The sequence below is a fragment of the Pan troglodytes genome, chromosome 19, assembly GCF_028858775.2.
Source record: "Pan troglodytes isolate AG18354 chromosome 19, NHGRI_mPanTro3-v2.0_pri, whole genome shotgun sequence".
Taxonomy (NCBI): domain Eukaryota; kingdom Metazoa; phylum Chordata; class Mammalia; order Primates; family Hominidae; genus Pan; species Pan troglodytes.
The window spans coordinates 91,615,824-91,643,823 of record NC_072417.2 but is presented as its reverse complement, the minus strand read 5'-3'; the positions used below and the strand labels follow the sequence as shown (position 1 = coordinate 91,643,823).

General features: G+C 51.3%; 1 protein-coding gene across 7 annotated transcripts; it reads left to right on the top strand.

Annotated features, from left to right (window-relative positions):
• On the top strand, positions 1–27,997 carry LOC454925 (uncharacterized). 7 transcript variants are annotated; one of them, XM_063799386.1, is made up of 5 exons: positions 1–152; positions 2,568–2,966; positions 4,556–4,676; positions 8,660–8,783; positions 14,242–15,903. In XM_063799386.1, exons 2-5 carry the CDS (start codon positions 2,768–2,770, stop codon positions 14,365–14,367), a joined length of 570 nt encoding a protein of 189 aa, XP_063655456.1. In that variant the 5' UTR covers positions 1–152; positions 2,568–2,767; the 3' UTR covers positions 14,368–15,903. The 7 variants fall into 7 exon arrangements, 5 of the variants coding, with proteins under 5 accessions (XP_063655456.1, XP_063655458.1, XP_063655457.1 ...); XR_010153111.1 differs by lacking the exon at positions 4,556–4,676 and adding an exon at positions 4,958–5,075 and having other exon boundaries at positions 11–152; positions 2,718–2,966; XM_063799388.1 differs by lacking the exon at positions 14,242–15,903 and adding an exon at positions 27,838–27,997 and having other exon boundaries at positions 11–152.
• The last annotated feature ends 3 nt before the right edge of the window (positions 27,998–28,000 follow it).

Genomic DNA, 28,000 nt, shown 5'->3' with positions numbered 1-28,000 from the left:
GACAGGAGGCAGAGTTCTGCGGTAACATGAGTGATGAGGAGTGGCTGCAAATACAGATGAAGCTTCGTTTGCTCACTTCCTGTTGTGTGGCCCAGACAGGGCACTGTCTGTGGCCCCAGGGGTTGAGGACCCCTGGCTTCAACAACATAAAGGTACCATCTTACAGTTCTGGAGGCCAAAGTCTGAGATCCAGGTGCCTGCAGGGTTGATCCCTTCTGAGGCTGTGAGCAGGACCCCCTTCCAGGCTCTCCTCTGGCCTTTGGTTTCCTTCCTTCCTTCCCTCCCTCCCTCACTCCTTTTCTCTCTCTTTCTTTCCTTTCCTTTCCCTTCTTTCTTTCCTCCCCTCCCCTCTTCTCCCCTCTTCTCCCCTCCCCTTCCCTCTTCTCCCCTCCCCTTCCCTCTTCTCCCCTCCCCTTCCCTCTTCTCCCCTCCCCTCCTCTCTTCTCCCCTCCCCTCCTCTCCCCTCCCCTCCCCTCCTCTCCCCTCCCCTCCCCTCCTCTCCCCTCCCCTCTTCTCCCCTCCCCTCCCCTCTTCTCTTCTCCCCTCCCCTCTTCTCCTCTCCCATCCCCTCTTCTCCCCTCCCCTCCCGTCCTTTCCCCTCTTCTCCCCTCCCCTCCCGTCCCCTCTTCTCCTCTCCCCTCCCCTCTTCTCCCCTCCACTCCCCTCCCCTCCTCTCCCCTCCCCTCCTCTCCCCTCCCCTCCACTCCCCTCCCCTCCCCTCCACTCCCCTCCCCTCCCCTCCTCTCCCCTCCCCTCCTCTCCCCTCCCCTCTTCTCCCCTCCCCTCTTCTCCCCTCCCCTCCACTCTTCTCTTCTCCCTTCCTCTCTTCTCCCCTCCCCTCCCCTCTTCTCCCCTCCCCTCTTCTCCCCTCCCCTCCCCTCTTCTCCCCTCCCCTCTTCTCCCCTCCCCTCCCCTCTTCTCCTCTCCCCTCCCCTCTTCTCCCCTCCCCTCTTCTCCCCTCTTCTCTCTTCTCCCTTCTTCTCCCCTCGTCTCTTCTCTCTTCTCCCCTCCCCTCCCCTCTTCTCCCCTCCCCTCCCCTCTTCTCCCCTCCCCTCCCCTCTTCTCCCCTCTTCTCCCCTCCCCTCTTCTCCGCTCCCCTCCCCTCTTCTCCCCTCCCATCCCCTCTCCTCTTCTCCTCTCCCTTCCCCTCTTCTCCCCTCCCCTCCCGTCCCCTCTTCTCCCCTCCCCTCCCCTCTTCTCCTCTCCCCTCTTCTCCCCTCCACCCCCTTCCCCTCTTCTCCCCTCCCCTCCCCTCTTCTCCCCTCCCGTCCCCTCTTCTCCCCTCCCCTCCCCTCTTCTCTCCTCTTCTCCCCTCCCCTCTTCTCCCTTCTTCTCCCCTCTTCTCCCCTCCCCTCTTCTCCCCTCTTTTCTCACTCTGTTGCCCAGGCTGGCGTGGTTTATGTTTGTGGTTTTTCTTTATTTATCTTGCCAGACATTTGCATGTTTTGATGAACTTTTCAAACAGCCAGTTCTTTGCTTTATGTTCAATTGTAGACTGAGTTTTCCTGGGGGGTGCTGGAATTGGGGAGGAAGGATTTTTTTTTTTTTTTTGAGATGGAGTCTCACTCTGTCACCCAGGCTGGAGTCCAGTGGTGTGATCTCCACTCACTGCAACCTCTGCCTCCCAGGTTCAAGTGATTCTCCTGCCTCAGCCTCCTGAGTAGCTGAGATTACAGGCACCTGCCACCACACCCAGCTAATTTTTTGTTTGTTTGTTTCTTTGTTTGTTTGTAGAGATGGGATTTCACCATGTTGGTCAGGCTGGTCTTGAACTCCTGACCTCAAATGATCTGCCTGCTTCAGCCTCCCAAAGTGCTGGGATTACAGGCATGAGCCACCATGCCTGGCTGTGATCATTTATCTTGGCTTTTTTCTTAAGTCTTCTTCTGTTTCTGTTCTGCAGTGCATGGTGGCTTGTTTGTGTGAGTTCAACGCTCAGCTGTGCATTGTTTATCTCTTAGAGCAGGTGTGAATTTTCTGTTTTCAACCAGCTATGTGCAAACATGAACTCCTATTTTTATACCTGCTCAGACATTCCTATGACAGGGCCTCATTTCTGCTTGGCAACAAGAAAACTGAATTTAATTTCATTTAATCCGGTAAACAGTTCTGTCGGATATTTTTCTCTAGCGGAGTCCGGTTGATAGCTTCATCGCTCACAGAGAATATTCCAGCATTAGTGTCATGGCCTCTGGCCGGTGCAAGGGTTTCTCGGAGCCCAGGTGGCTCCCTGAGGAGAGGAGAATTCGACGCTCCGTCCCCTTCCTCTGCCAGGGACCCACTTACTAGTCTCCTGGGCTGCTGTAAGAGGAACACAAACTGGGTGGCATCAAACAACATCACATTTCTCACAGTTCTGGAGGCCAAACTGCAACATCAAGATATTAACAGATAATGACCTGCTCCCTCTGCAGGCTGTAGGGGAAGAGCCTCCCTTGTCTTTCCTGGCTTCCAGGGCTGCTGGCCATCCTGGGCGTCCTTTGGCTTGTGGCTGCCTGGCTGCCATCCCTGCACCCGTTGTCGCTTGACCTTCCGTTCATGTGCCTCTGTTCTCCCTCCTTACACAGACCCCAGTTACTGGATTGGGATCCACCCTCACTCAATATGGCCTCAGCTTAATGAAAGACATCTGCAGAGACCCTATTTCCACTAAAAGCCACATTCTGAGATTTCTCGTGGGCGTGAGTTTTTGAGAGACACTGTTCTGCTCCATGCAGGGAGGGAATTGGGATCTGAAGACGTTGCATTCGAGGTCTCGGGGCTCCTGATGAGCAGCCTCGGCCTGACCTGGGGCAGGTGTGATGTCTGCGGCTCACCATCTCCACCCTGCCTGCTGTGGAATCTCCACAACGACAGGTGCTTTGGAGGCCAGAGTGCATGCGTACGGGCCCTGCACACGCTGCATGTCACTGGGAACACGGACACACCCCGCTTCCAGGAGAAGATAGAACATGTCGACCCCTTTTGTGAGTACAATTTCTTGAAGTCTCCAAAGCAATGGGACTGCCCCGGGGAAGATGGAGGCTGTGAAGGGAGTGTTGACCCCAGTGGGAGGTGAACGGAACGGGATATGCGGGCGCTCGGGGTGGAAGAACGACATAGGCGGTCAGTGGTCAGTGGGCCATGCCCACATCCGGGCTAGATGTCACTATGGTGCTGTTCTGTTTCCACACAGCCAGGCAATGCCCAAAATAGGCCATCTGGGCCATCTGGGGCGAACATCCAGCCTGGAGGCCCTCGAACAAGCCCACTGAGGGCCTCCAGTTGGGGGCACACATGGGCGACACTTGGCCTAGTGACGCCCCACCTGGGCTGCACGTTAAAATCACTGGGGAACTTTTAAAGGGCTGATGTCTGATTTCTCCAGGGATTCTGAGGTGAGCGGGAACGAGGTGCAGTCTGGGCTGGGGGGTTTTAGTGTTGGTCATCCACAGTGACACTGAGAACGGAGGCTCTCTGTGGGTGAGCCCTTGGGGAACCCAGCTGACCAGGCCCCTGGGGTCCCATGAGGCCTAAGTCTGAGAAGACTTGTGTCTCCCAGAGCCTGCGGGCCGTCCCAGGCTTGTACCTCTGGCCCCGCTCTCCGTTCAGGCCGCTGAACAGGGCTGATCCACGTCCTTCAAACAGCTGCTCAGATATTTCAAATCAGCTTTCATGGGCTTTTCCATAGGAAGGGGACGTCTGCTTGCTGAAGCCAGCAGCTGGCCCAGTGGGAGGTATGTCAGGTGCGCCGGGGGAGCCGTGACCTTTCCTGGGTCCCCCACTGCTCAGCGCAGCCGCCTCAGGCAGGCACGCAGAGAGGATGGCCGAGGCTGCCAGAGCCCCTGTGGCTAGGTGTGAAGGACCTCTGGGTGCTGGAATCTGCATGTGTTCCTGTGTAGTGCTCAGCCCCTAGAGGACTTGCAGGTGGAGTGGGCGAGGACAAGTTTCTGGGGAGGACAGAGGCCTGGCCCTGGGGTGACAGATGGTGGTGTCACCTCATCCGGTCATTCATGAGCTGTGCACACTGGGCAGGTGGCCCCCTGCAGCCTCCGTTCCGCATTTTTGAAATGAAGGGGGCAGAGGGTGGTGTGCACGGTCTCAGCACATCACTCAGCATGGACGGGCACTGGTCATAATAATAAGGACGAAAAATCCCCTCTAGAGTTCCTTACCAGCCATGCATGGTCCCAGGGCATTCGCCAGGTTGGCAGTTGATCTAACCCCAATAACCCAGAGTCAGCGACGCCTGTTGCCTCCACCCCAGCGCTGTGGGACTAAGGCCCAGGCAGGTTCAGTGGCTCAAACAGGTCACCTGGTTGGTGGGCAGGAGAGCAGGCGCCCCCGGCCACCAGGCTCACCACCTCCTGGGCCCACTTGTGACTAGAACAGTGCTCCTGTGTTGACTATTGACCGACCAGGGCGCCCCTTCCACACCCACTCATCCCTGGGGTTCCTCTAGGGTCCCACGTCTCCTAGGGTCCCTCTGCAGCCTCCACTCACAACTAGAAGCTGAATGACCTTGGTTCTTCCAAATGACCTTTGGAATGACCGATTGTTCTGCTTTCTTCTGAAGACCATATGACACATTATCAGACCAAACCAGAGCTCTTGGTTTTCGGATCTGGGGATGAATTCTTTAGCACAGATGGAACCATGAACTTCTATGATCAACTGCCAGGAAGGAAATACCTCAGGTAATGCCACTGCCTGCTGCTGATGCGGGCACAGCCAGTTCCCCATGGTCACATCTGCCTGACGATTAGACCAGGGAAGAATTTGGGCAAAACAGCAAGTCTTAAGGTTTGTTTGGAAATGATCAGGCCAAGCAAAGCCAGAGACTGGAAATTGTATTTCCAGATCTTCATTCAGATTCTTTTCTCTATGATTCATAAAATTAAAAAGATTAAAAATTCACATTTGAATTCCAAAAATTCTTACTATTCCTTTTTTTTTTTTTTTTTTTTTTTTGAGACAGGCTCTCGCTCTGTTGCCCAGGCTGGAGTACAGTGGCATGATCTTGGCTCACTGCAGCCTCGAACTCACAGGCTTAGGTGATCCTCCCACCTCAGCCTCCTCAGTAGCTGGGACTACAGGTATGTGCTACCATACCCGGCTAATTTTTTAAAAAACCTTTAGTAGAGATGAGGTCTTGCTATGTTGCCCAAGCTCGAATAATCCACCACCTCGACCTCCCAAAGTGCTGGGATTACAGGTGTGAGCCATTGCCCGCAGCCTCAAAAATTCTTACTATTCTTCTAAAGCCCTCATTGTGTAGTATCTTCTTACCTTTTCCTGCTTTATTCAAAATATTCCAAATCTCTGCCCCTGGAACTGCCTTGTGTCGTCTTTTTTTTTTTTTTTTGAGACAGAGTTTCGCTCTTGTCGCCCAGGCTGGAGTGTAATGGCATGATCTCCGCTCACCACAACCTCCACCGCCCGGGTTCAAGTGATTCTCCTGCCTCGGCCTCCTGAATAGCTGGGGTTACAGGCATGTGCCACCACACCCAGATAATTTTGCATTTTTAGGGGGTTTCTCCATGTTGGCCAGGCTGGTCTCGAACTCCTGACTTCAGGTGATCTGCCCGCCTTAGCCTCCCAAAGTGCTGGGATTACAGGCGTGAGCCACTGCGCCCGGCTGCCTTGTGTCCTCTTAAAAGAGGAAGCTGCGGTGTCCTTATCATTTCATGGCTATGTTGATTTCTGTGTAATTGGAGGCCCTGAATTTTCATCCTTAATATTGTCCTCTGGGTGGTGGCCCCAGACGGCTCCGATGGCAGCAGGCACACGTCCAAGCCCGCTCTCCGGCCCCCATCAGGTCCCTGGCTTGATACAGGGCAGCGTCTTCCCATTCCACGAGCACTTGGACTCTCCGCTCAGACACGGTGGGACTCTCCACCCCAGTCCTTGGCGTTCTGATGGAGTCGGCTTCCTGGGGCTCCTGGAACAAATGTTCATGCATTGGGCAGCTGAAAGCAACAGCAGCTGATTCTCTCGCGTCCTGGAGGTCAGAAGTCCAGGATCCAGGTGTCAGTAGGGCTGCTCTCTCTCCGAAGGCTCCCAGCGAGGGTCCTACCTGCCTCTTCCAGCTTCCGGTGGCCCCAGGTGTTCCTTGGTATGTGGCGGTGTCTCTCCAGTCTCTGCTCCATCTCACATGAACTTCTCCTCTGGGCCTGTGTCTCAAGTCTCCCTCTGCCTTTCTCTGATAAGGACACCAGTCACTGGATATGGGGCATGCCCTAATCTCATATAATCTCATCTCAAAATCCTTAACTTAATTACATCGGCAAAGGTCCTTTTTCCAAGGATTCACAGGTACTAGGAGTTAGGACTTGGTGAATCGTTTTTCCAAGGATTCACATTCACAGGGGCTGGGGTTAGGGCTTAGACATAGCTTTAAAAAAAAAAATAGCTTTAGGCCTGGTGAGGTGGCTCATGCCTGTAATCCCAGCACTTTGGGAGGCCGAGGCAGGTGGATTATGAGGTCAGGAGATCATCAAGACCATCCCGGCTAACATGGTGAAACCCCGTCTCTACTAAAAATACAAAAAAATTAGCCAGACATGGTGGCGGGCGCCTGTAGTCCCAGCTACTGGGGAGGCTGAGGCAGGAGAATGGCGTGAACCCGGGAGGTGGAGCTTGCAGTGAGCCGAGTTCACGCCACTGCACTCCAGCCTGGGCGACAGAGCAAGACTGTCTCAAAAAATAAAAATAAAAATAAATAACTTTATTGACATAATTTACATACCACGTAATTCACCCATTTAAAGTGTCCAGTTCAATGGGTTTGAGTATATCATGAATTTCTTAAAATTGTGGTAAAATACATGTAGCATAAAATCTGCCATCTTAACATTTTAAGTGTACGGACATGATTTTTTGGGGGCATAGCCTACTGCAGGGATGGTTGACTCATGCAGGGAGCAGCCCTGCCTTGGGCTTTTCTGTCCTGAAACCTCAGAGCTCATGCCTGCATTTCCCTCTGCCCAGGCCCCTGGCTGCTGTTCCCCCAGGGGGCTCCTGGAAAGGCCCGCCCCCCACTCCAGCGAAGGAGCCCCCTGCTTCTCTGCATGGCCACTGTTCATGTCCTCCGCAGCATCCAGCACAACGCACACCTACCTGCCTCTGTCTGCAGACCCGATGATGTTGTTTTCCTCCAAGATACCCCATCGGGTACCCGTCCCCGTCCTAAGCTCAGCTCAGTGCGTGGCAGAGTGCAGGAGCCCTGTAGGGTTTTGGAAGGAGGACAGTGAACTTGAAGCCCTGGCTGGCGGGCAGTGGAAGGTGGGAGAAGATCCTCGGGTAGCGTCGGTTTTCTTAACTGAGAGGAAATTCACATAAATGAACCATTGTTAAGTACACGATTCCATGTCATTGGTGTATTCACAATGTCGTACAGCCACCAGCTCTTTTCTAGTTTCAAAACTTTTTCATCACCTCATAAAAACACCCTGTTCCAGCTGGGCGTGGTCACTCATGCCTGTAATCCCAGCACTTTGGGAAGCCGAGGTGGGCAGATCACTTGAAATCAGGAGTTCAAGACCAGCCTGGCCAACATGGTGAAACCCCGTCTCTACTACAAATACAAAAACTAGGCGGGCGTGGTGGCATGTAACTGTAATCCCAGCTACTCAGGAGGCTGAGGCAGGAGAATTGCTGGAACCCGGGAGGCAGAGGTTACAGTGAGCTGAGATCGAGCCGCTCTACTCTAGCCTGGGTGACAGAGCGAGACTCCATCTCAAAAAATAATAAAAACATAAAAACACCCTGTTCCCATTAAGTACAGCTGGCCCTTGGTGTCCACGGGTTCTACATCCATGGATTCAGCCAACTGTGGATTGAAAATATTAGGAAAAAAATAACTGTACCTGGCCATGTTGGCCAGGCTGGTCTTGAACTCCTGATCTCAAGTGATCCGCCCACCTCGGCCTCCTAAAGTGCTGGGATTACAGGCATGAACCACCACGCCCAGCTGGAACAGGGTGCTTTTATGAGGTGATGAAAAAGTTTAAAAAATTCTGTATAACAACTATTTACATAGCACTTACACTGTATTAGGTATGGTAAGTAACCTCGACATGATTTAAAGTGTGTGGGAGGATGTGCATAGGTTATAAGAAAGTACCATGCATACATCAGGGACTTGAGCAACTGTGGCCTTTGCTGTCCTTAGGGGACTTGGAACCCATCCCTCAGGGACAGCAAGGGATGACTGTAACCACTCCCGCTTCCTCCCCTCTCCTATCCCCTGCTAACGGCTAATCCACTTTCCGGCTCTACAGATTTGCCTATTCTGGGTACAGCCTCTAAAAGGAATCATGTACTATGTGGCTTTTTGTGTCTGACTTCTTTCACTTACATGATGTTTTCAAGGCTTATGCAAATAATGTTTTTCAGGTTTATGCAAATTGTAACATGTATAAGAACTTCACTCGTTTTAAGGCTGAGTAATGGCCACATTTTGTTTATCTGTGCATCTGTTGATGGGCATTTGGGTGGTTCCCACCTTTTGGCTACTGTGAATAACGCTGAACGATGCAGTACACAACTCCGTGTGGACATATGTTTTCATTTCTCTTGGGTGCATACTTGGATATTGTGTTTATGACACCATGAGAGATTCCAGGATGCCCATGCCTTGGGTTACAGGCACATGGAAACTTGCTTTTTTTTTTTTCAGAGCCATCCCCAGTGCAGGACATGCTATTGACTTCCATGAGACAAACACCTACTTGGAAATCAGGTTTTTTCTGTACCTTTTGAAGGAGCAGGAATTTCCCAGCATTTCCTGGACAAAGACGGAGGTAAGTGTCAGATACGGAGTGGAATTCAGAGATGGAGACTCATCCCTGTATGTGACAGGGATGGGGATTTACCAAGAGAGGACAGTGCCCAGCCTGAGCCTGGGAGTTTGGTTGTTGGGTGGCACAACTCGTCTGAGATGTGCCATTCTGGTGTGTCCTGGATCAAAATTTGGGGCAGGCTGGGGTGGCTTCAGCTGGAATCACCTGCAACCTATCTCCTCAAGTCCCCAGCCCCTAATGCCGCTGGGTAATCCCTGGGCGTATCAGCCATGTAAATCTCATACCAAAAGGCGAGGCACAGTGGAAACATGTGGAAGCCCCCAGGATAACGCGTGGAGCCTGAGGCAGCCCGGCCCAGCCTCTCAGGCCAAGACGCGCCTCTGCAGACGTCACCGTGGCATAGACGCGCCTCTGCGGACGTCACCGTGGCATGGGCGCGCCTCTGCGGACGTCACCGTGGCATGGGCGCGCCTCTGCGGACGTCACCGTGGCATGGGCGCGCCTCTGCGGACGTCACCGTGGCATGGGCGCGCCTCTGCGGACGTCACCGTGGCATGGGCGCGCCTCTGCGGACGTCACCGTGGCATGGGCGTGCCTCTGCGGACGTCACCGTGGCATGGGCGCGCCTCTGCGGACGTCACCGTGGCATGGATGCGCCTCTGCAGATGTCGGGGGCAGGTGGGTATTTGCATTCCATTGAAACCTGTCTGTGCTTGTCAGAGGATGGCCAGAAGCAGACCCAGGAGGAGCTTTGGAACTGCACGGGGCAGGTGCAGCCTGGGGGTGGCACAGACCACAGAATACAAGAGGCACCCAGGAGTCAGATGCAGCAGATAGAGGCCGCGTGCCTCACCGCCTGTGAAATGCAGGGAGAGGAGGATGTTTATGTCACTGAGCCCATCGGGCACAGCATGGAAGTATGTGACATCCATGGTTGACACTAGGAAGAGAGCACTCGAGTTAGGCCTATGAAGGGTGGATCATGACCTTGGGCTTTTGTGCAAAGATGACACTCCTGTGTGTGGCCGTGTCCTCAAATGCATTGACATTTAGCATAATGTTTTTAAGGTCCACCTATGTTGTAGCCTTTTAAAAAATCCAGGTGTCCTCAGCAGGTGTGAGTCCAGGGATACCGCAAACGATGCTTGTTCACTACCAGAATGGGACCCTGGCAGGAAGAAGGCGTACAAAGTGTGTGAGCTCTGGGAGGGAAGAGATATCTCGTTGAGAGAATCCCAAGGGTGTCAGAGGCTTGGAGATCATCCAGTAAGGAAACGAAGGCGCAAGCGTCGATGTGGCTGTCTCTGGGTCCTAGGACAGGGCCTGTCCCCCCTGCCAGGGTGGTGCTGGCTCTTGGCCGCCTGCCATCTTCCCTGCCTCACTGACCCAGCAAGACAAAGGTACAGAGAGAGTGTCCCCTCCTTTCAGACAGCGAGGCTGGGCATCGTCAGGTTCCACACCGATGTGGAGCCCCTCTCCATCAAGGCTTGGCCAGCAAAGGCCTGCGGTGGAGAAAGTACTGAGAATTGTGGAACCTGTGTAGGGCAGTGGCCCCGATGTGTGGGCATGGGGGGCATTTCCCTCCCTTTTTGGTACCTCCTCAGGGTCCGCAGTGTGGTCCTGGGACTGCCTTCATGGGCATCGTAGGAAAGCCACACGGCAAGGCCCAGGCTGACCATCTAATCGGAGGACAGTACCCCTCGCTTCCTGCAGACCCCGGGTGGGCATGTGGCACCCCAGTGAGGGGAAGAAGGGGCCATGCCCTGACAGGTGCCGAGGCCCACCTCCCATGCTCTCCCTTCCTGTGGGGGCCTCCCTGCAGCTCCTCCCGGCGCCTGTTTGCAGCAGAATCCCACGCATTGCACCTTTCTTGAGCCCCCTCCCTTCTTTCTTGTGTACTTGCCTGGTTTGGCAGCGGCCCTGACAGCTGGGCACAGGGTCCTATTCCACCTGGATCTGCTTCGGGTTAGATGGTCATCAGTGATGCACACTGACCCTTTTTTGTAAGTGTTGCTGTCTCTGGGTAACTTATATTTATTTTTATGGGGTCTTGTTCTGGTACCTCGGATGTCACTGTGGCACAGGCGCGCCTCTGCGGACGTCACCGTGGCACAGGTGCACCTCTGCAGATGTCGGGGGCAGGTGGGTATTTGCGTTCCGTTGAAACCTGTCTGCGCTTGTCAGAGGATGGCCAGAAGCAGACCCAGGAGGAGCTTCAGAACTGCACGGGGCAGGTGCAGCCTGGGGGTGGCACAGACCACGGAACACAAGAGGCATCCAGGAGGCAGATGCAGTAGATAGAGGCCGCGTGCCTCACCGCCTGTGAAATGCAGGGAGAGGAGGATGTTTATGTCACTGAGCCGCTCAGGGAGCAGAGTTTCTGAGTCAGTTTAGACAGGACACACTCCCGTGGTGGCTCTGGGGCCATGTTCTCCTGTGCCTGGTCACTGCAGCGGGGGCTGTGGCATCCTTCCATCTGCAGCCACAGCAGCGGGAGAGCTGTATCAGGAGAACTCAGTGACTCCAACAACGCGGCATCCTGGGCCTGGGGAGGTCCGCCGCAGACCTGTGCTTCAGGACACGGAGCTGGCATGTTTGAGAAGGGACTAGATCTGGGCGGCCGTTGGGTTCAGCCCCGCTTTGACAGGTGTGGCTCGAGGAATCCAGCGCCAGCAGCTGGGGCAGCGCAGGCAGGAGGAGCTGGGCCTCTCACTCCCGGCAGGGCCCTGCCACGCGTGCTGCTGCTGAATCTGTGTGTTCTGTTCCCTCAGAAGAGAATTCTGGTCCCTTTCCCCTGGGATTGAGGTCTCCTGGTCTCAGTCTGCAGTGGGAAACCCGGTAAGAGGAGCCCCCCACAGTGCCCCACTTTCCAGATCCTTTCTCCATCAGTACCAGGGGCTGCAGCAGTGGTGCCCAAATCGCCCTCAGCCTCCCTTTCTGCTCTGCCGACTCCTGGGGCACGGCCCTCCAGCGTTCCCCAGCCTCTGGGCACCCCGGCTCTCCACAGCGGCTCTTGGTGCCTCTGGACTGGTCCCGAGTGTGTGCCGGCAGCCTCTGGCTTTTGAGGCAATGCTTTCCTGACAATACATCTGTGGGTTGAGTGGGTGGAAACTGAATCGCTGACTTATGTTTATTTTCTTTTTTGCTTTTGGAATTTTTTTTTTCCTGAGCTGAAATTCACATAACATAAAACTAACCATTTCAAAATGAAGAATTCAGCAGCAATTAGTACTTACACAAGGTTGTCCAGCCACCATCTCTACCTACTTGTAACACATTTCCCTCACCCCAAGAGGAAACCCCAAGCTGGGCATGGTGGTGCGTGCCTGTGGTCCCAGCCAGTCAGGTCCCAGCTGCTCGGGAGGCTGAGGTGGGAGGATCACTTGAGCCCAGGAGGTCGAGGTTGCAGTGAGCTGTGATCGTGCCACTGCACTCCAGCCTGGGCGACAGAGCGAGACCCTGTCTCTAAAAACAAAAACAGAAGGAAACCCCGAGCCTGCGAAACAAAAGGAAACCCTGACCCCATGAACAGTCTCTCCTCATTCTGCCTCCCCACAGTCCCTGGCTGCCACTCATCTGCTTTCTGTCCATGGATCACCTATTCTGGGTGTTTCATGTACATGGAATTGTATAATATGTGGCCTTTTGTGCCCGGTTTCTTGCACTAAGCATAACATTTTCAAGGTTCATCTATGTTGTCACGTGTATCACTGCTTCAGGACTTTTTTTGCTTTTTTGTTTTTGAGATGGAGTCTTGCTCCGTCACCCAGGCTGGAGTGCAATGGTACAATCTCGGCTCACTGCAACCTCCGCCTCCCAGGTTCAAGCGATTCTCCTGCCTCAGCCTCCGGAGTAGCGGGGATTACAGGCATCCGCCACCATGCCTGGCTAATTTTTTTATATTTTTAGTAGAGATGGGATTCCACCATGTTGGCCAGACTGGTCTCAAACTCCTGACCTCAGGTGATCCACCTGCCTCCGCCTCCCAAAGTGCTGAGATTACAGGCGTGAGCCACTGTGCCTGGCCAGGATGTTTTAAGGATGAATAATGTTCATATGTATGAATAGACCACACTTTGTTTATCCATCCGTCTGTTGATGGACACCTGGGTTGCTTCCATCTTTTAGTGACTATAAATAATGATGCTATGAGCATATGTGTACCCGTTTTTGAGTACCAGTTTTCAGTTCTTTTGGGTGTATACCTAGGAGCGGAATTGCTGGGTCATACGGTAATTCTATGTTTAACTTTTTAAGGAACAACCAAACTGTTTTTCATAGCAGCTGCACCATTTTTCATTCCCACCAGCAATGTATGAGCGTCCTAATTTCTCCACATCCTCACCAACTCTTGTTATTTTCAGTTTTCTTTTTTTAAATTGTAGTTACCCTAGAGGTTGTAAAGTGGTATCTCGTTGTTGTTCTGATTTGCATTTTCTTAATGACTGGTGATGTTGAACATCTTTTCATGTGCTTATTGGTCATTTATAGATCTCCTTTGGAGAAATATCTATTAAGTCCTTCGATCATTTTAAAATTGGGTTGTTCGTCTTTGCTATTGACTTGTAAGAATTCCTTTATATTCCAGATGCTAGATCCTTATCAGATAGATGATTTGCAAATGTTTTCTCCCACTCTGTGGGTAGCCTTTTCACTGTCTTGATAATGCCCTTTGATGCACAGACATATTTCTCAAGTGATTTTATTCCCACAAGGCTAAACATTACCATATTTCTCATACCTCACTTTTCTGACAAAATCCTGCTGAAAACTTTAACAATATTATTGAAGTTTGGTTTGAGCCTTTTCCCCCAATAAAACACACAGTCCTCAAGGCTTTAATTTAATTTAATAATTAAATACTTGAATCCCTGCACACACTTGCACTGCTGGGGGAGACAGGGAGATGTGAGGAGCTCTCCAATGGCACTGCCACCTAAAGGCAACATGGCTGCATGTGACCAAATATGTCACTGGCTGTCAGGCAACGAAGTGGTCCAGTGGATTCACTGGGGTGGGCATGATAGTTCCAACCAACCAGAGCTGGATGCACACGAGCCTGCACACGCTCTTTAGCCCACCTGATTGTTTTCTCCTATAAAACTCAAGGCATATGTAAAATAGTCACGGATACCTTAAGGAAGGCCCCTGTTAGGTTTATGGTGAATTCAGGGTGGGTTGACTTCTTAATGATCAACCCAGACTTCCACTCCCTCCCTGGGCAAAGAGCTGGCCCAGCACTCCAAGTAGGGAGCTCTTTATGGATATTGATCGCTGCTCTGGAGATGAGCTAGGACCAGACTGGAAGCATGAGTTGCGGGGCTGCTGGGGTTAAACGGGAAGAGAGCATGCTGGTGGGGGCTGCCAGGAGAGCTTGATGAGGGAGTTCTCTGAATGGGAGACTTGTTACTTGCACACAGAGCCTTCAATGACTGTGACATTTTGCTCTATGTCACAGGCTCCTGGGGCCTACAGAAAGGAGCTGGAGGTGCCTAGTGCAGGCTGGGAGGCCTCCTTTATTGAGGTGATATCCCTGGATGCTGGCTTGGCGGAGGTGGGGAAGAACGCGGCCTCCCTGGAATAGAAGATGCCTTGGAAGCCCTGGGTGCAGGCTGGCCGGCCCTGCCTGAGCTGCCTGTCTTCATTCCATGGCTCTGCTTGTTAGAGGAGGAAGTTAGGCAGACATGAGTGGCGCCCACCAGCCCAGGAATGTCAGGTGACCATCAGGTGATGGTCAGGCAGTTGTTAAACTGTCTCTCTGAAATGATCATTGGTTGCAGCTCACACCAGGGGAAGATGGTCTCCCAATAAATTAAAAAACACCTGAAACTGGTGATCAGCAGCTTCCCGAAAAGCTCTCGAGTTGGGCGAGTGGGCTCAAGCGTGCGCACTAAGAGGCAAAATGGCGGATGTATGAACTTCCTCTGGGGGCGTTCAACCGGTAAAGGAAAACCGCCCCTAGAGAGCATGCGCACAACCTCAGTCAACTCACTACACATGCAATCACCCTCCTGAGTGCTGACCAACACTGCTGCATGGGGCTGTTGAGCAACAGCCCGCCCCAAGGGAAGAACTGAGGGAGGAGAAGAGAAAACCCCAGAGCCGTGCCAATGGATAAACCCCACGCCCAGGGCTGAGCGGTCATTTGGATCTCTCACGTGGCGCACGCAGCCCTCTTCCAAGTATACTTTAACTTCCTTTCACTCCTGCTCTAAAACTTTTTCATAAACCCTCACTCCTCTTCTAAAACGTGCCTCAATCTCTCCCTCTGCCTTAAACCTACTTCTGCTCCAGATTCTTTCCTCTGAGGAGGCAAGGATGGAGTTGCTGCTGACCCGTGCAGATTTGCTGCTGATAACATACTCATGGGCAAAGTCTGAAAAACCTCTTCCTGCCCTGGGCAAGGCAGATGGGGCAGCCCAGCAGGCTGGCTTTGCCCACCGTCTCCGATATCATCCAACACAGTCGGCCAGGTTGTGTGGCCCTCTCATTTACATTCTCATTTGCCAACAAGATGGTGTGGGCTATGCTGTCTTTGCACAGCGATCTGATCCCAGGGACATTTGTGTGGGTGTGTGCCTGGGAGCTGCATGTCTGCAGGTTCAGATCGGGGTCAGCTTTGCTGGAGAGTGTGGCTTCCTGCCATGGCACCAAAGAAGAGGGCTGGTGGATTAGTCCTGTTGTCTCTCATAGCTTTGTAGGGACACAGCGGGCCATGTGGACTGACAGCTGGACCCTTCATAAAGATGGCCTAGAAAATTAGGACACCGTCCTGTTGACAAAGCCCCTAGGCCTGCCCCCATCAGGCCTCATGGGTCGTTTTCAGGCCTAAGCCAGGGTTCTGAAATCATCTGTAATGTGAATTTATATTTCCAGGCCACATTCCCTGCATCCTTTCCAGCAAGATGTAATTCTGAGATTTTTGTCATTCCTGGGCGTTATCTTATGAGGACTGCCAAGGGACACAGTTCCATGGGAGGAAAGTTTTCTTCTAAGCTGCAAGCCAGCTCTGGCTTCTGGAGTTTCTCCTTAGGATTGCAAGACAGTAGTTCCCTGTCCTTTAGGTCTTCTCCAGAAATACCTTAAAATAGCAAATAAAATAAGATGTAAGCAAACAAAACCTGAAGTTAACAGCTGACTCGATTTCTGTGCACCAGAAGCTGTGTTTTATTCACCTTTTACAGTCCATTTTCAGGCTGACGTGTGGTCTTAGGGTGTGCACATCGAGACATTTCTCACCCGTTTTTGTAATGTGTTCAAGTTGGGATCAATGCACTTGAACTTCTAGGCCTGTGCCTGCACAAGCTGCCCCTCCCCGTGTCTTCGGAGAAGTCCTACCGTGGGGACACAGAGCGGGGGAGGCAAAGCACCGTCAGCTACCGTGACACGAAGCTTGTTGCTGGACCCAGAGGACATGAAGGAGGGGAAGGGGCGCCCAGTACAGTCCAACCCGTTCCCCGCTCAGACCTGCTCTGCCCTCCCGTTACTTCTGGCCCATCACAGAGCCCCCTAGCTGGCAAGAATCGGCAGCATTTGAGGCCTCTTGGTGTCAGTGTCAACTCAGACTGTGGATCCAACAGCCCTGAAATGTCTGCATCCTCCCTTTTCCCAGCGTATACTCTGACACATGTCCGTAGGTTCCTTTAGGGAGAGGTTAAGGGACTCGGCCAGGTGCAATGGCTCACACCTGTAATCCCTGCACTTTGGGAGGCTGAGGCAGGAGGATCACTTGAACCCAGGAGTCTAAGACCAGCCTGGGCGACATAGTGAGACCTTGTCTCTATGTTAAAAAAAAAAAATTGAGGGACTCTATCAAATATACTTGCAGGGCCACTGTGGGGCTCTTTCTTAAGGAGGCCTGGGATCCTCGTGTACGGATGGGCTCTGGGGCTATGAAATTGACTGAAGATGCTTTTTCATTGCGGTGGCTGATACCAGCCTTTGGTTCACCAGCTCTGTATTTCCCTTTTAGGGATACAGGTTAAGTCACCATGCTCATCCCAAAGGGCACTGGGCCTTTCTGTCATTATAATAATCATGCCTCCTTAGCCACTGGCAGTGCAGGGCCACCCCCTGCCCTCTCCACCCTGTAGTCTTGTCATCTCTGTTGACACTCAGGAGGCTGTGGAGGACAGTATCCCTCGAGCACCCCAGATGCACCAGTGCCCCTCTAATGCTTCAGCCAGAGGGGTCCTCTGGACCTTCTTAGGGACAATGGTCAGGGCTGCGTTCTCAAATCTCACTTGGCGAAGTCGTCTGGCTTCTCCTTCTCTGGACATGGAGAAGTTGTCTGGCTTCCCCTTCCCTGGACATGGCAAAATCATCCGGCTTGCCTTTCCCTGGGCTTGGCAAAGTCGTCCGGCTTTGCCCCTTCCGGGGCCTTCTGACCCCTACCTCAATGCTTTGCCAAGGCAGTTCCAGCCTCTCCTAATTTACTGTAGGTCTTCATGAAATGAAAGCCTCCAGGAGCCATCCAGGCAGTGTAGGAAGAAGGTTTCGGGGCCTCAGGCCACTCCACCTCAGATCACAGGACCGTGATTGCATGCCAGTAAATTCTCCCCGACCGAGCCTTCTCTCCCGGCCGCTGGTCCCACACCCTCAAGACCCACTCCCCACATGCGCTCCTGGTTCTTGTGCATGAGCCAGACCTTGTGGTCCTTTGGATGTGTATGCAGTTTCCTCCTACAGCAGGTGGCTTGGGGTGGGGGCTCCCCAAGGCCAGCCACACACTCAGTGATGGACCGGAAGGGCTCATGGGACACAGCGTGTGGTTTACTCGCGGCTGAGGCCCAGTACGGTGAGAGGATACACAATAGGACCAGCAGGGGAAAGACATGGGTAGGGGCTGGGGAGGCCCACACACAGGCCTCTGTTTTCTCTTCCTACTAGGAGGGGTGTGTTAGTCCCTTCCCACACTGCTAGAAAGAAATGCCTGAGCCTGGGTGATTTGTAAAGAAATGAGGCTGGCCGGGTGCAGTGGCTCACTTCTGTAATCCCAGCACTTTGGGAGGCCAAGGCAGGTGGATCACTTGAGGTCAGGAGTTTGAGACCAGCCTGGCCAATATGGTGAAACCCCATCTCTACTAAAAATATTTTTTAAAAAATTAACTGAGCATGGTGGTGGGCACCTGTAATCCCAGCTACTAGGGAGGCTGAGGCAGGAGAATCACATGAACTTGGAGGCAGAGGTTGCAGTGAGCCGAGATCGAGCCATTGTACTCCACCCTGGGTGACAAGAGCGAAACTCCATCTCAAAAAAATAATAAATAAAAAGAAATGAGGTTTCATTGGTGCATGGTTCTGCAGGCTCTCAGGTATAGGAAGCATGGTGGTATCTGCTTCTGGGGAGGCCTCAGGGAGCTTTCAATCATGGCGGAAGGCAGAGCAGGCATAGGTGTCTTACATGGCAGGAGCAGGAGAAAGAGAGAGACGAGGGAGGTGCTACACACTTTTTTACATACTTTTTTTTTTTTTTTTTTTTGGAAACAGTGTCTCTTGCACAGTCTGGAGTACAGTGGCATGATCTTAGCTCATTGCAACCTCCACCTCCCAGGTTCAAGCAATTCTTCTGCCTCAGCCTCCTGAGTAGCTGGGATTACAGGCACCCACCACCATGCCCAGCTAATTTTTGTATTTTTAGTGGAGACAGGGTTTCGCCATGTTGGCCAGGCTGGTCTTGAACTCCTGACCTCGAGTGATCTGCCCACCTCGGCCTCCCAAAGTGCTGGGATTACAGGCATGAGCCACTGTGCCCAGCCAGTGCTACACACTTTTGAACAACCAGATCTCACGAGAACTCACTCACTATCGGGAGAACAGCACCCAGGGGGATGGTGCTAACCCATTCATGAGAACTCTGGCCCCAGTCACCTCCAAATACCTCCCACCAGGCCCCACCTCCAACCCCAGGGATTACAGTTTGACATGAGATTTGGTGCGAACAGAGATCCAAACCATATCAAGGGGGCATGTTGTCCTCCCTTCTCCAGCAGCGAGAACCTCAACCACACGAGACTCAGAATGTGGAATCTGTATTGGTTTGTTCTCATGCTGCTGATAAAGACATACCCGAGACTGAGTAATTTATAAAGAAAAAGAGGCTTGATGGACTCACAGTTCCATGTGGCTGGGGAGGGCCCATAATCATGGCGGAAGGTGAAGGGCACGTCTTACATGGTGGAAGACAAGAGAGAATGAGAGCCAAGAGAAAGGGGAAACCCCTTGTCAAATCATCAGATCTCTTGAGACTTATTTACTACCATGAGAACAGTAGGGGGCAAATTGCCCCCACAATTCAGTGATCTCCCACCAGGTCCCTCCCGCAACATGTGGGAATTATGGGAGCTACAATTCAAGACAAGATTTGGGTGGGGACACAGCCAGACCATATCAGAGTCCCAGCCACGTCACACAGAAGCCACTGCCAGCAACCTGCATGGCTGACAAGAGCCCCTCAGTGTGGTTGTTCACCTGGCTACAATTCCTCCAGGATACGTTATTTTTCAGCCCATGTTTCTCATTTGATTAAAAGCCTCCCTGAAATCTAGTCACTGCACCTTCAAAAGTGCTATCAAAAAAAGGAAATTAGGTGGGGCCCGCTAATGAGGTTATCTGACTTTCACCAATGGGGATTCCATCTCCAGCTTGCTGAGCACGATGGAGAGATCCCAGTGATGACCCGGTCTGGCTTTCAGAGGCTGCTTAGCCTAAACCACCAAATACATAATTCATGCTTTGTACAGATTCTTGACACACACAGAAAAGACGATATCAACGCATCAGGCAAGGGTACATCATGACATTGTGAAATGTACTCGCTAAAGGTTATGAGACTCAAAGACATCTTTTTTGCGTGTGACGCAAGATGGGCACGTTCTCCAGAGGAGGAACAGTTTCCTTTCTCGTGACACCCTGCAAGAGGTATTTGCATGTGATTATCTCCTAATTGCAGACCAGAGCCTGAGAAAGCCGTATGGAGGGTGTGGCTGGCACGTGCGATTCTTTGCCTGATCCAGGAGAGGAAAGGTGCTGGTTACTGAGATCTCTCAGTCCTACATGCAAATGGAGGCCAGATGGATTGAGGGTTTCTCCGTGGTTTTGGGCCTAGCCTTGCTTGAAAATCTTGACAATCATCAAAACTATCTTAAGGCTGGGCATGGTGACTCATGCCTGCAATCCCAGCACTTTGGGAGGCCAAGGTGGGAGGATTGCTTGAGTCCGGGAGTTCGAGACCAGCCTGGGCAACATGGCAAAACCCCGTCTCTACAAATAGTGCAAAACATTAGCTGGGCCTAGTGGTGTGCTCCTGTAGTCCCAGCTACTGGGGAGGCTGAGGTGGGAGGATCACTTGAGCCCAGGAGGTCAAGGCTGCAGTGAGCTGTGGTCATGCCACTGCACTCCAGCCTGGGTAACAGAGTGAGACCCTGTCTCAAAAAAGAAAAAAAAAAAAACTATCTTAAGCAACATGAAACTCAAAGCCACCACAACATCCTAATTATGTGTGTCTCCGGGACAATAGATAATGGCCTAATGCACGCATCTGCAAGATTGTGTAATGTTCCAAAGCATGGATGCACTATTGTTTATTTCCCGCATTTTATTGTCTTTGTAGCTATTGTCACTGGGATATTTTTTCCCATTTATAACAGTTTTTTTCCTAATATAAAGGAAGGCTGCTGGGTGTGGTGGCGGGCGCCTGTAATCCCAGCTACTCAGGAGGCTGAGGCACAAGAGTTGCTTGAACCCGGGAGGTGGAGGTTGCACTGAGCTAAGGTCGTGCCACTGCACTCCAGCCTGGGTAACAGCGTGAGTCTCCGACTCAAAAAAAAAATAAATGGGGATCACCAGCGCCTCCCCTAAAATGAGGATTACCAGCGCCCCCTTAAATGGGGATCGCCATGCCTCTCTGGTGGGTGGTTGGAAGATTAGAAATAGTCGCACGGAGAAGGCTCCTGCCCAGCACCTGGCTTGTGGCAGGCACTGGCACACAAAGCTCAACCACAGATGCCTGAGAAGCCACGTTGGGAGTCACCCATGTTCGCTGCTCAGCTTCCTTTAAATCCCATGATGAGCGATCCAGAGCTGGCCAAAAAACTCGGATTTTGCGCTTGAAGAAGAGTGAAAATCTTGATGCCACCAGCTGCCATCGTGGCCTGCCACGTTCGCGGTGTCGCAGGTAAACTCACCACTGCAAAACCCAGAGGTCCCTCCTCCACCCGGGCTGCAACAGAACAGCCACAGGTGTTTCTGCTCCAGTTTTCCCCATCATCGCTTCCCTCCCCAATGAAGTGGTGGGAGTTTGGGAGACTCAGAGGAGTCCTCCTCAAAGATTAGAAATAGTCGCATGGAGAAGGCTCCTAGAGGTGTGAAGTGAATAGACCAATCCGGGTAAAGCCACAGAGCAGAAATGACAATTCCAGATCTTGGTTTGAGTTTTTCCCCTGGATCCCTTGACTCAAAGAAGCATGACCCTCTGCAGCTGGAAGAGTCCACTTTTATGCTTTGGGCCCCAGAGTGGGCTGTGTTTGCCATTCTTTCAGCCCTAGTTTAATCAACACCTGCGTTTTTCTGCCCCTGAGAGTGACTCACACATGGAAATATAAACTGGGAACTGTCTCCAGGCTCTGTGACAAGATCCAGCTCCGTCTGTAAGGGAAAGTTCTGCCCTCCCGTTCCATTTTAGCATTGTTTTGGTTTTCAAGAGGTCCCTAGGGCATTTGGTTTTCATCATTTTCCAACGTCTTCCAATGGAAAGACCCAGCCAGCTCCCCGTGGAGGGTGTACATGCTCACACGCTTATTCCTGCCCCTGGAGTCTCATTCCTTATGTTTGGAAAGCTGAAGATTTCCTCGGCATTGCATGGTTTATGTCAAATATCTGTGCACATTCAAAGCAAATGGACAGCTCCATCCATTTTAAGGTTCCTTGGTGTAACTTGAATGACCCAACTCTTGGTCGCTGGCATGGCTGTTGTTTTCGTAAATTGTGTGAGAGGCAGAAGCAGGTTCTCAAGTTAATAAAAAAGGCTGGGTGAAGAGCATGGCCTCAGACACCTCCTACCACACGTAGATAATTGAATCGTTGCCCTATGTGGACTTTGGGTGCCGGAAGAGCACCATGCTGGTTTTTAAAAAGCTGTTTCCCTGTTCTCAGCATGCAATTGATTTCCATGTCAAAGAAACCCTACTGGCCATCAACTGCTTTTTCCCAAGACTTCTGATGGGGCAAACATTTCCCAGTGTTTCCCGGGCAAAGATAGAGGTAAAGTGCCAGGTACTGAGGTTGCATGTGAGTTAGACAAACCCAGGGAAAGCCCGTGGAAGGGGGCTCGAGTTTGACAGGCAGCATCAGGTGGGTGAAAGCGGAAACTTGACAACTCTTGCAGGGAGCAGGGAGCTCTGGGTGAGTTAAACTCATTCGGCTCATGTCTAGAGGTGGCATTCATAACCCGGCCAGATGTCAGCAAGAAGATGGGCACAAGTCAGTCATGGGCTAGAGACTCACAGGTCCTCAAAGCTTGTCCAACAATTCCAGAGGAGGCTGGATGTGGTGGCTCGCGCCTATAATCTCAGCACATTGGGAGGCCGAGGTGGGTAGATCACCTGAGGTCAGGAGTTCGAGACCAGTCTAGCCAACATGGTGAAACCCTGTCTCTACCAAAAATACAAAAATTAGCCAGGCATGGTGGCGCACGCCTGTAATCCTAGCTACTCAGAAGACTGAGTCGCACCATGGCACTCCAGCCTGGGCAACAAGAGCAAAACTCCATCTCAAATAAATAAATAAATAAATAAACCCAAACAAAAACAAGCAATTCAAGAGGAGAGCACAACACAACCGGAGTAAGGCTCCCATGATGACAGCACAGGTGTCCACACTGGAAGGCTGTTTGTGTGCTGCAGAGTTTGGTGTCTCATGGATTCAACCACAGGATACCGGAGGAGGAGCTTGGAGATAATCCGGCCAACTTATTTCACAGACAAGGACACCGAGGCACAGAGTGATGAGGTCCCTTTCCGGGCACACTGAGCTAGCCTGTAGTAGGCAGGTTTGAGAGCTGAGTTGATGGCCGTGGTCCTGTCCCAGGCTTTCCTGCACGGCCTGGCTGGTGCTGGGATGTGTTGCGTCTTCTCTCCGGCTTGCCACGTTGGTCTCTTCATTGTTAATGTGGAGAAAAGGGCATTTGTCTTAAGAGGAAGAGAAAGGCCACGAATTCCCTTTCCTTTTTTTTTCAGACCTGAGTCTCGCTCTGTGGCCCAGGCTGGGGTGCAATGGTGCGATCTTGGCTCACTGCAGCCTCCACCTCCCAGGTTCAAGGGGTTCCCCTGCCTCAACTTCCCAAGTAGCTGGGACTATAGGTGCCCGCCACCACGCCTGGCTAATTTTTTGTATTTTTAATAGAGATGGGTTTTGCCGTGTTGCTCTTTCCTTTTTTCTCGTGTCTTGGCATCCCTTTTCACAAAGATGCCGAGACATAGGTTCTGGTCCTTTGCAGGGTCCCCAGCCCACACGCAGGCCCGGATGCTGTTACTGGCATCAACTTCGCCAGGCTCTGGACCTATCTTTGGCTGTCGGCTGCCGAGGACCAGCAGAAGACATGCTCTGGGTACACGCAGAGGACCATGCTCAACCACCAAGGATTCAGAAAACAGGAAATGGAGCTTCTTATGCCACTCTGTGAGAGTTCTGTTGGCAGCTGTATTTGGATAAACAGAAGTTTGAGATTTCGATGGTTTTCTGGTAGTCTGACCAAGTCAAAAATTGGCCCACGTTACTAACACAATCTGTATCTGTCAAGATTTAACCAGAGAAACAGAACCAGCAGGAGACATAGGATATATATATGTGGATTTATTGCAGGAAACTGGCTTCTGTGGCTGTAGGAGCTGGCTAGACACATCAGAATTCATGGGCCTGGCCGTCAGGAAGAGCAGCCTGGAACTCCTGGGCACGAGCTGAAGCTGCTGGCTGAGGTTTCCCCATAGAAGAAAAAAATTCCATCTGAAGCCAGCAGCTTTGGCCAGTGGTAGAGAGATGCCCCGTTCACAAAGGGCAGGGGGTGGTGTGGCAGGCACCCTTCCCGGGGACACAGTGTGGTGACTGTCCGCATTCCCCCAGGCAAGTGCATGCAGGGACATGAGGATGGGGCAGATTCCAAGAAGGCCTTGGCCCCCACCCACCCTGGCCCTTCTGCCTGGGGTTTCTTTGTGGCTGAACCCTGCCTGGCCACACACAGCATCTGCACTCTCCAGTGTTCTTGGCTTGGAAATCTTAGAAGCGTAGTTTTCCTGTGTCCCAGTTCTTTCGACTTTTTTTTTTGTTTGCTGGCCTGGTACTTCTCTAACTATCTGGTAAGGACACATTTTTATTTTGTTTTAATTTCCAGTCCATCGTGGGACCCACACTTTTGTAAACCACGGTAAAGATGAACTACCAGAAAAATGATGAAGCACCTAGACGACATGGCAAAGTGAAGTGGCTCTCAGCGTTTCTACACGCTCACTCTCAATTTCCACACTCAACGAGGCCCAGAACAGTCAGTTCCCGGACTGTCCCTGGAGCACAGGCTAGGCACCCTGGATGATTAACTGAGGGGTTCCATGAGTATTTCCTGAGCACTGTATGCTGAGCGCTGTTGTAGCCCATGGAACTAAACCTAGTACCCAATAGTTACTTTTTCTAATCCTCTCTCTCCTTCCACCCACCACCTTCAAGTAGGCCGCAGTGTCTGTTGTCCCCCTCTTTGTGTCCATGTGCCCTCATTTAGCTCCCACTTATAAGTGAAAATGTGCAGCATTTGCCTTTCTGTTCCTGAGTTAGTTTGCTAAGGATAATGGCCTCCAGCTCCACCCATGTTTCTGCAAGGAACATGATCTCATTCTTTTTTATGGCTGCATAGTCTTCCATAGTATATATGTAACACATGTTCTTTATCCAGTCTACCACTGATAAGCACTGTGATTGATTCCATGTCTTTGCTATTGTGAATAGTGCTGCAATGGACATATGCGTGTATGTGTCTTTACGGTAGAACGATGTATATTCCTTTGGATATATACCCAGTAACGGGATTGCTGGGTTGAATGGTAGTTCTGTTTTTAGCTCTTCGAGGAATTGCCATGCTGCTTTCCATAATGACTGAACTCATTTACATTCCCACCAACAGGGTATAAGTGTTCCCCTTTCTCCACAACCTCACCAGCACCTGTTGTTTTTTGACTTTTCAATAACAGCCATTCTGACTGGTGTGAGATGGTACCTCGTTGTGGTTTTGATTTGCGTTTCTCTAATGATCAGTGATGTTGAGCTTTTTTTCATATGCTTGTTGGCCACACGTATGTCTTCTTTTGAAAAGTATCTGGAACTTTGCTTTTAATGAGGGATACAGACAATAAATTAACATAATAAATAAGTAAATTAAACAATACTTTAGAGGGCGGTGCATCCTAAGGAAAAACTAAAGCAGAGAAGAGGGATGCCAATGATGAGTTGGTTTCTTTTTTCCTGTTGGATGGGGGTGTTGCCATCAGGGATGAAAACAAATGAAGTAAACCCATCTATTGAAAGGAATTCACGGTTGTCCTTATCAATGAATACTTTTTTTTTTTTTTTTTTTGAGACAGGGTCTTGCTCTGTCCCCTAGGCTGGAGTGCAGTGACATGATCTAGCTCACTGCAAACTCTGCCTCCCAGGTTCAAGTGATTCTCCTGCCTCAGCCTCCCGAGTAGCTGGGATTACAGGTGCCTGCCATGACAACTGACTAATTTTTGTATTTTTAGTGGAGACAGGGTTTCACCATATTGGCCAGGCTGGTCTGGAACTCCTGACCTCAAGTGATCCACCCATCTCGACCTCCCAAAGTGCTGGGATGACAGACATGAGCCACCCCGCCCGGCCACATTTTTATTTTGACAAGATTTTCTCATCAACAAACACACAAAGATGCATACAAGATGAGAATTTCTAAACCAACCATTGATACACACAGGGAAGACTTCAGGGCAGTTAACATCTGGGGCTAGGGGAAATCTCTCTGCATTTGCAGGGGAGAGCTTGGGCAGGCCCAGGAGGAATTTCTGAAAGGAGCCGGGAGGAGAGAACAAGAGGACGAGACAAAAGATAATGGAAAAGACAAATGGTGTTTAGAAAGCCAGGTACCCACCACCCATGAAGCTTAACAGGAGGAAGAAGTTTCTCACTGGGCTCATTTTCCCAGTTACCTCGGCAGGAGAAGGCGTGGAAGGAGGGCTCCAGAGTCCCATACACTTCACACAATGCAGACAAGCCGGGAAATCAGTAATCTTGTCACCATTAGCAACTCTTCAGCAACAATAACGTGCTCACTGGTTTAGCTCAGTGGACTGGGTGTTCAACTGTGAAAGAGAAGAACAAAATTAAGGAATGCACACAAAAGGCTGGAAAGAGAGTGTCAACACTGTCTAAAAGCTGCAGTGAAATTAGTACTTTCTAGCTTGCAAGGTGAAAAGGATTCTATGAGACCATGTGAGTTTATTGTTCCACTTGGCAGTATATAAAATGGAGGCAGGTGACCATAATAGGTGAGGCTTATTCAGCACCCACTGTGTACACCAGGACTGTTCTAAGAGCTTTATATATATGTATACACACACACACACACACACACACGCATATTATATATATATATGCGTGTTTGTATATATATATATATATACACGTATTATACACGTATATATATAGGGGTTTTTTTTGGTTTTTTTTTTTGAGACAAGATCTCGCTCTGTCACCCAGGCTGGAGTGCAGTGGTGTGATCTTGGCCCACTGCAACCTTTGCCTCCCGGGTTCAAGGAATTCTTGTGCCTCAGCCTCCCGAGTAGCTGGGAGTACAGGCATACACCACCATGCCCAGCTAATTTTCTTATTTTTCGTAGAGACGGGGTTTCCCCATGTTGCCCAGGCTGGTCTCGAACTCCTGACCTCAGGTGATCTGCCCGCCTCGGCCTCCCAAAGTGCTGGGATTTCAGGCATAAGCCACCACGCCTGGCCAGAGCTTTGGAAATATTAACTCACTGAATCGTCACAACCACCCTGGGAGCTAGGTACATCTCTTATGCCCCACTCAGAGATGAGGAGACTGAGACTGCCCTGTGTGAGCTTGCACTGTAAGAAGTGGGCATGCCAGCATGCAAACCCTGCTGTCATATTTTCTTCTAACTTGGCCTTGAGATCTCTCTCTGGAGAGTATCCATTGGCCAAGAGAGCCACTTTCTAGGAGAACCGTGACCAGGAGCAGAGTTAGGTTTGGGGGCGCCGGTCAGGTGCGATGGGTGGGGGGCAGCTTGGCGGAAGACAGGAAGCCACTGAAGTGGTTCATTACTCACAGGTCCTGGAGTAATAATACCTAATAAACCTCCTGGGTGCCCAGGAGGACCGATGGGCAGTCCAGAGACAGCAGAGAGCTCATTCAGTGGGTGGGGGCAGGGGAGAGAGGGATCTGTGGACCAAAGGCTTTATTGGGGTCATGGGAATTACCCGGCAAGTTTCCCACAGGGAGTTCCCATTGGTGGGTTTGGAGCATCACGAGCTCTGTGGGGTCACCCTGTGACTGAAGGGTGGTCACCGCACAGTCCGTGTGGGGTGTGGGGTCAGTGGGGTGAGTCCAGTAGGCTGCACGTAGCTGTCCCAGCTTAGCTGATAAATACTAACTCGTTCAATCCTCACAACCACCCTAGGAGCCAGGTGCTACTGTTATGCCTCAGTCTCCTCCTTTCTGAATGGGGCATAAGAGACGTACCTAGCTCCTAGGGTGGTTGTGAGGATTGAGTGAGTTAATATTTATAAAGCTCTTAGAACAGTCCTGGTGTATACAGTGGGTGTGAATCAGCCTTACCTATTTTTATCACCTGTCTCCATTTTATGTACTGCCAAGTAGAACAATAAAGTCACATGGTCACATGGAATTTTTTTCACCCTGAAAGCTAGAAAGTACTAATTTCACTGCAGCTTTTAGACAACCTTGACACTCTCTTTCCAGCCTTTTGTGCACATTCCTCAATTTTGTTCTTCTCTTTCACAGTTGAACACCGAGTCCACTGAGCTAAACCAGTGAGCAGATTATTGTTGTTAAAAAATTGCTTCGGGAGGCTGAGGCAGAAGAATCGCTTGAACCCGGGAGGCGGAGGTTGCAGTGAGCTGAGATGGTGCCATTGCACTCCAGCCTGGGCAACAAGAGTGAAACT

Coding starts and splice junctions, on each gene's coding strand:
- LOC454925 (XM_016933025.4), top strand. CDS start 2,768: ATGAGCAGCCTCGGCCTGACCTGGGGCAGGTGTGATGTCTGCGGCTCA. Junction 2,967..4,555: donor AGAACATGTCGACCCCTTTT/GTGAGTACAATT, acceptor TTTCTTCTGAAG/ACCATATGACACATTATCAG. Junction 4,677..8,659: donor CCAGGAAGGAAATACCTCAG/GTAATGCCACTG, acceptor TTTTTTTTTCAG/AGCCATCCCCAGTGCAGGAC.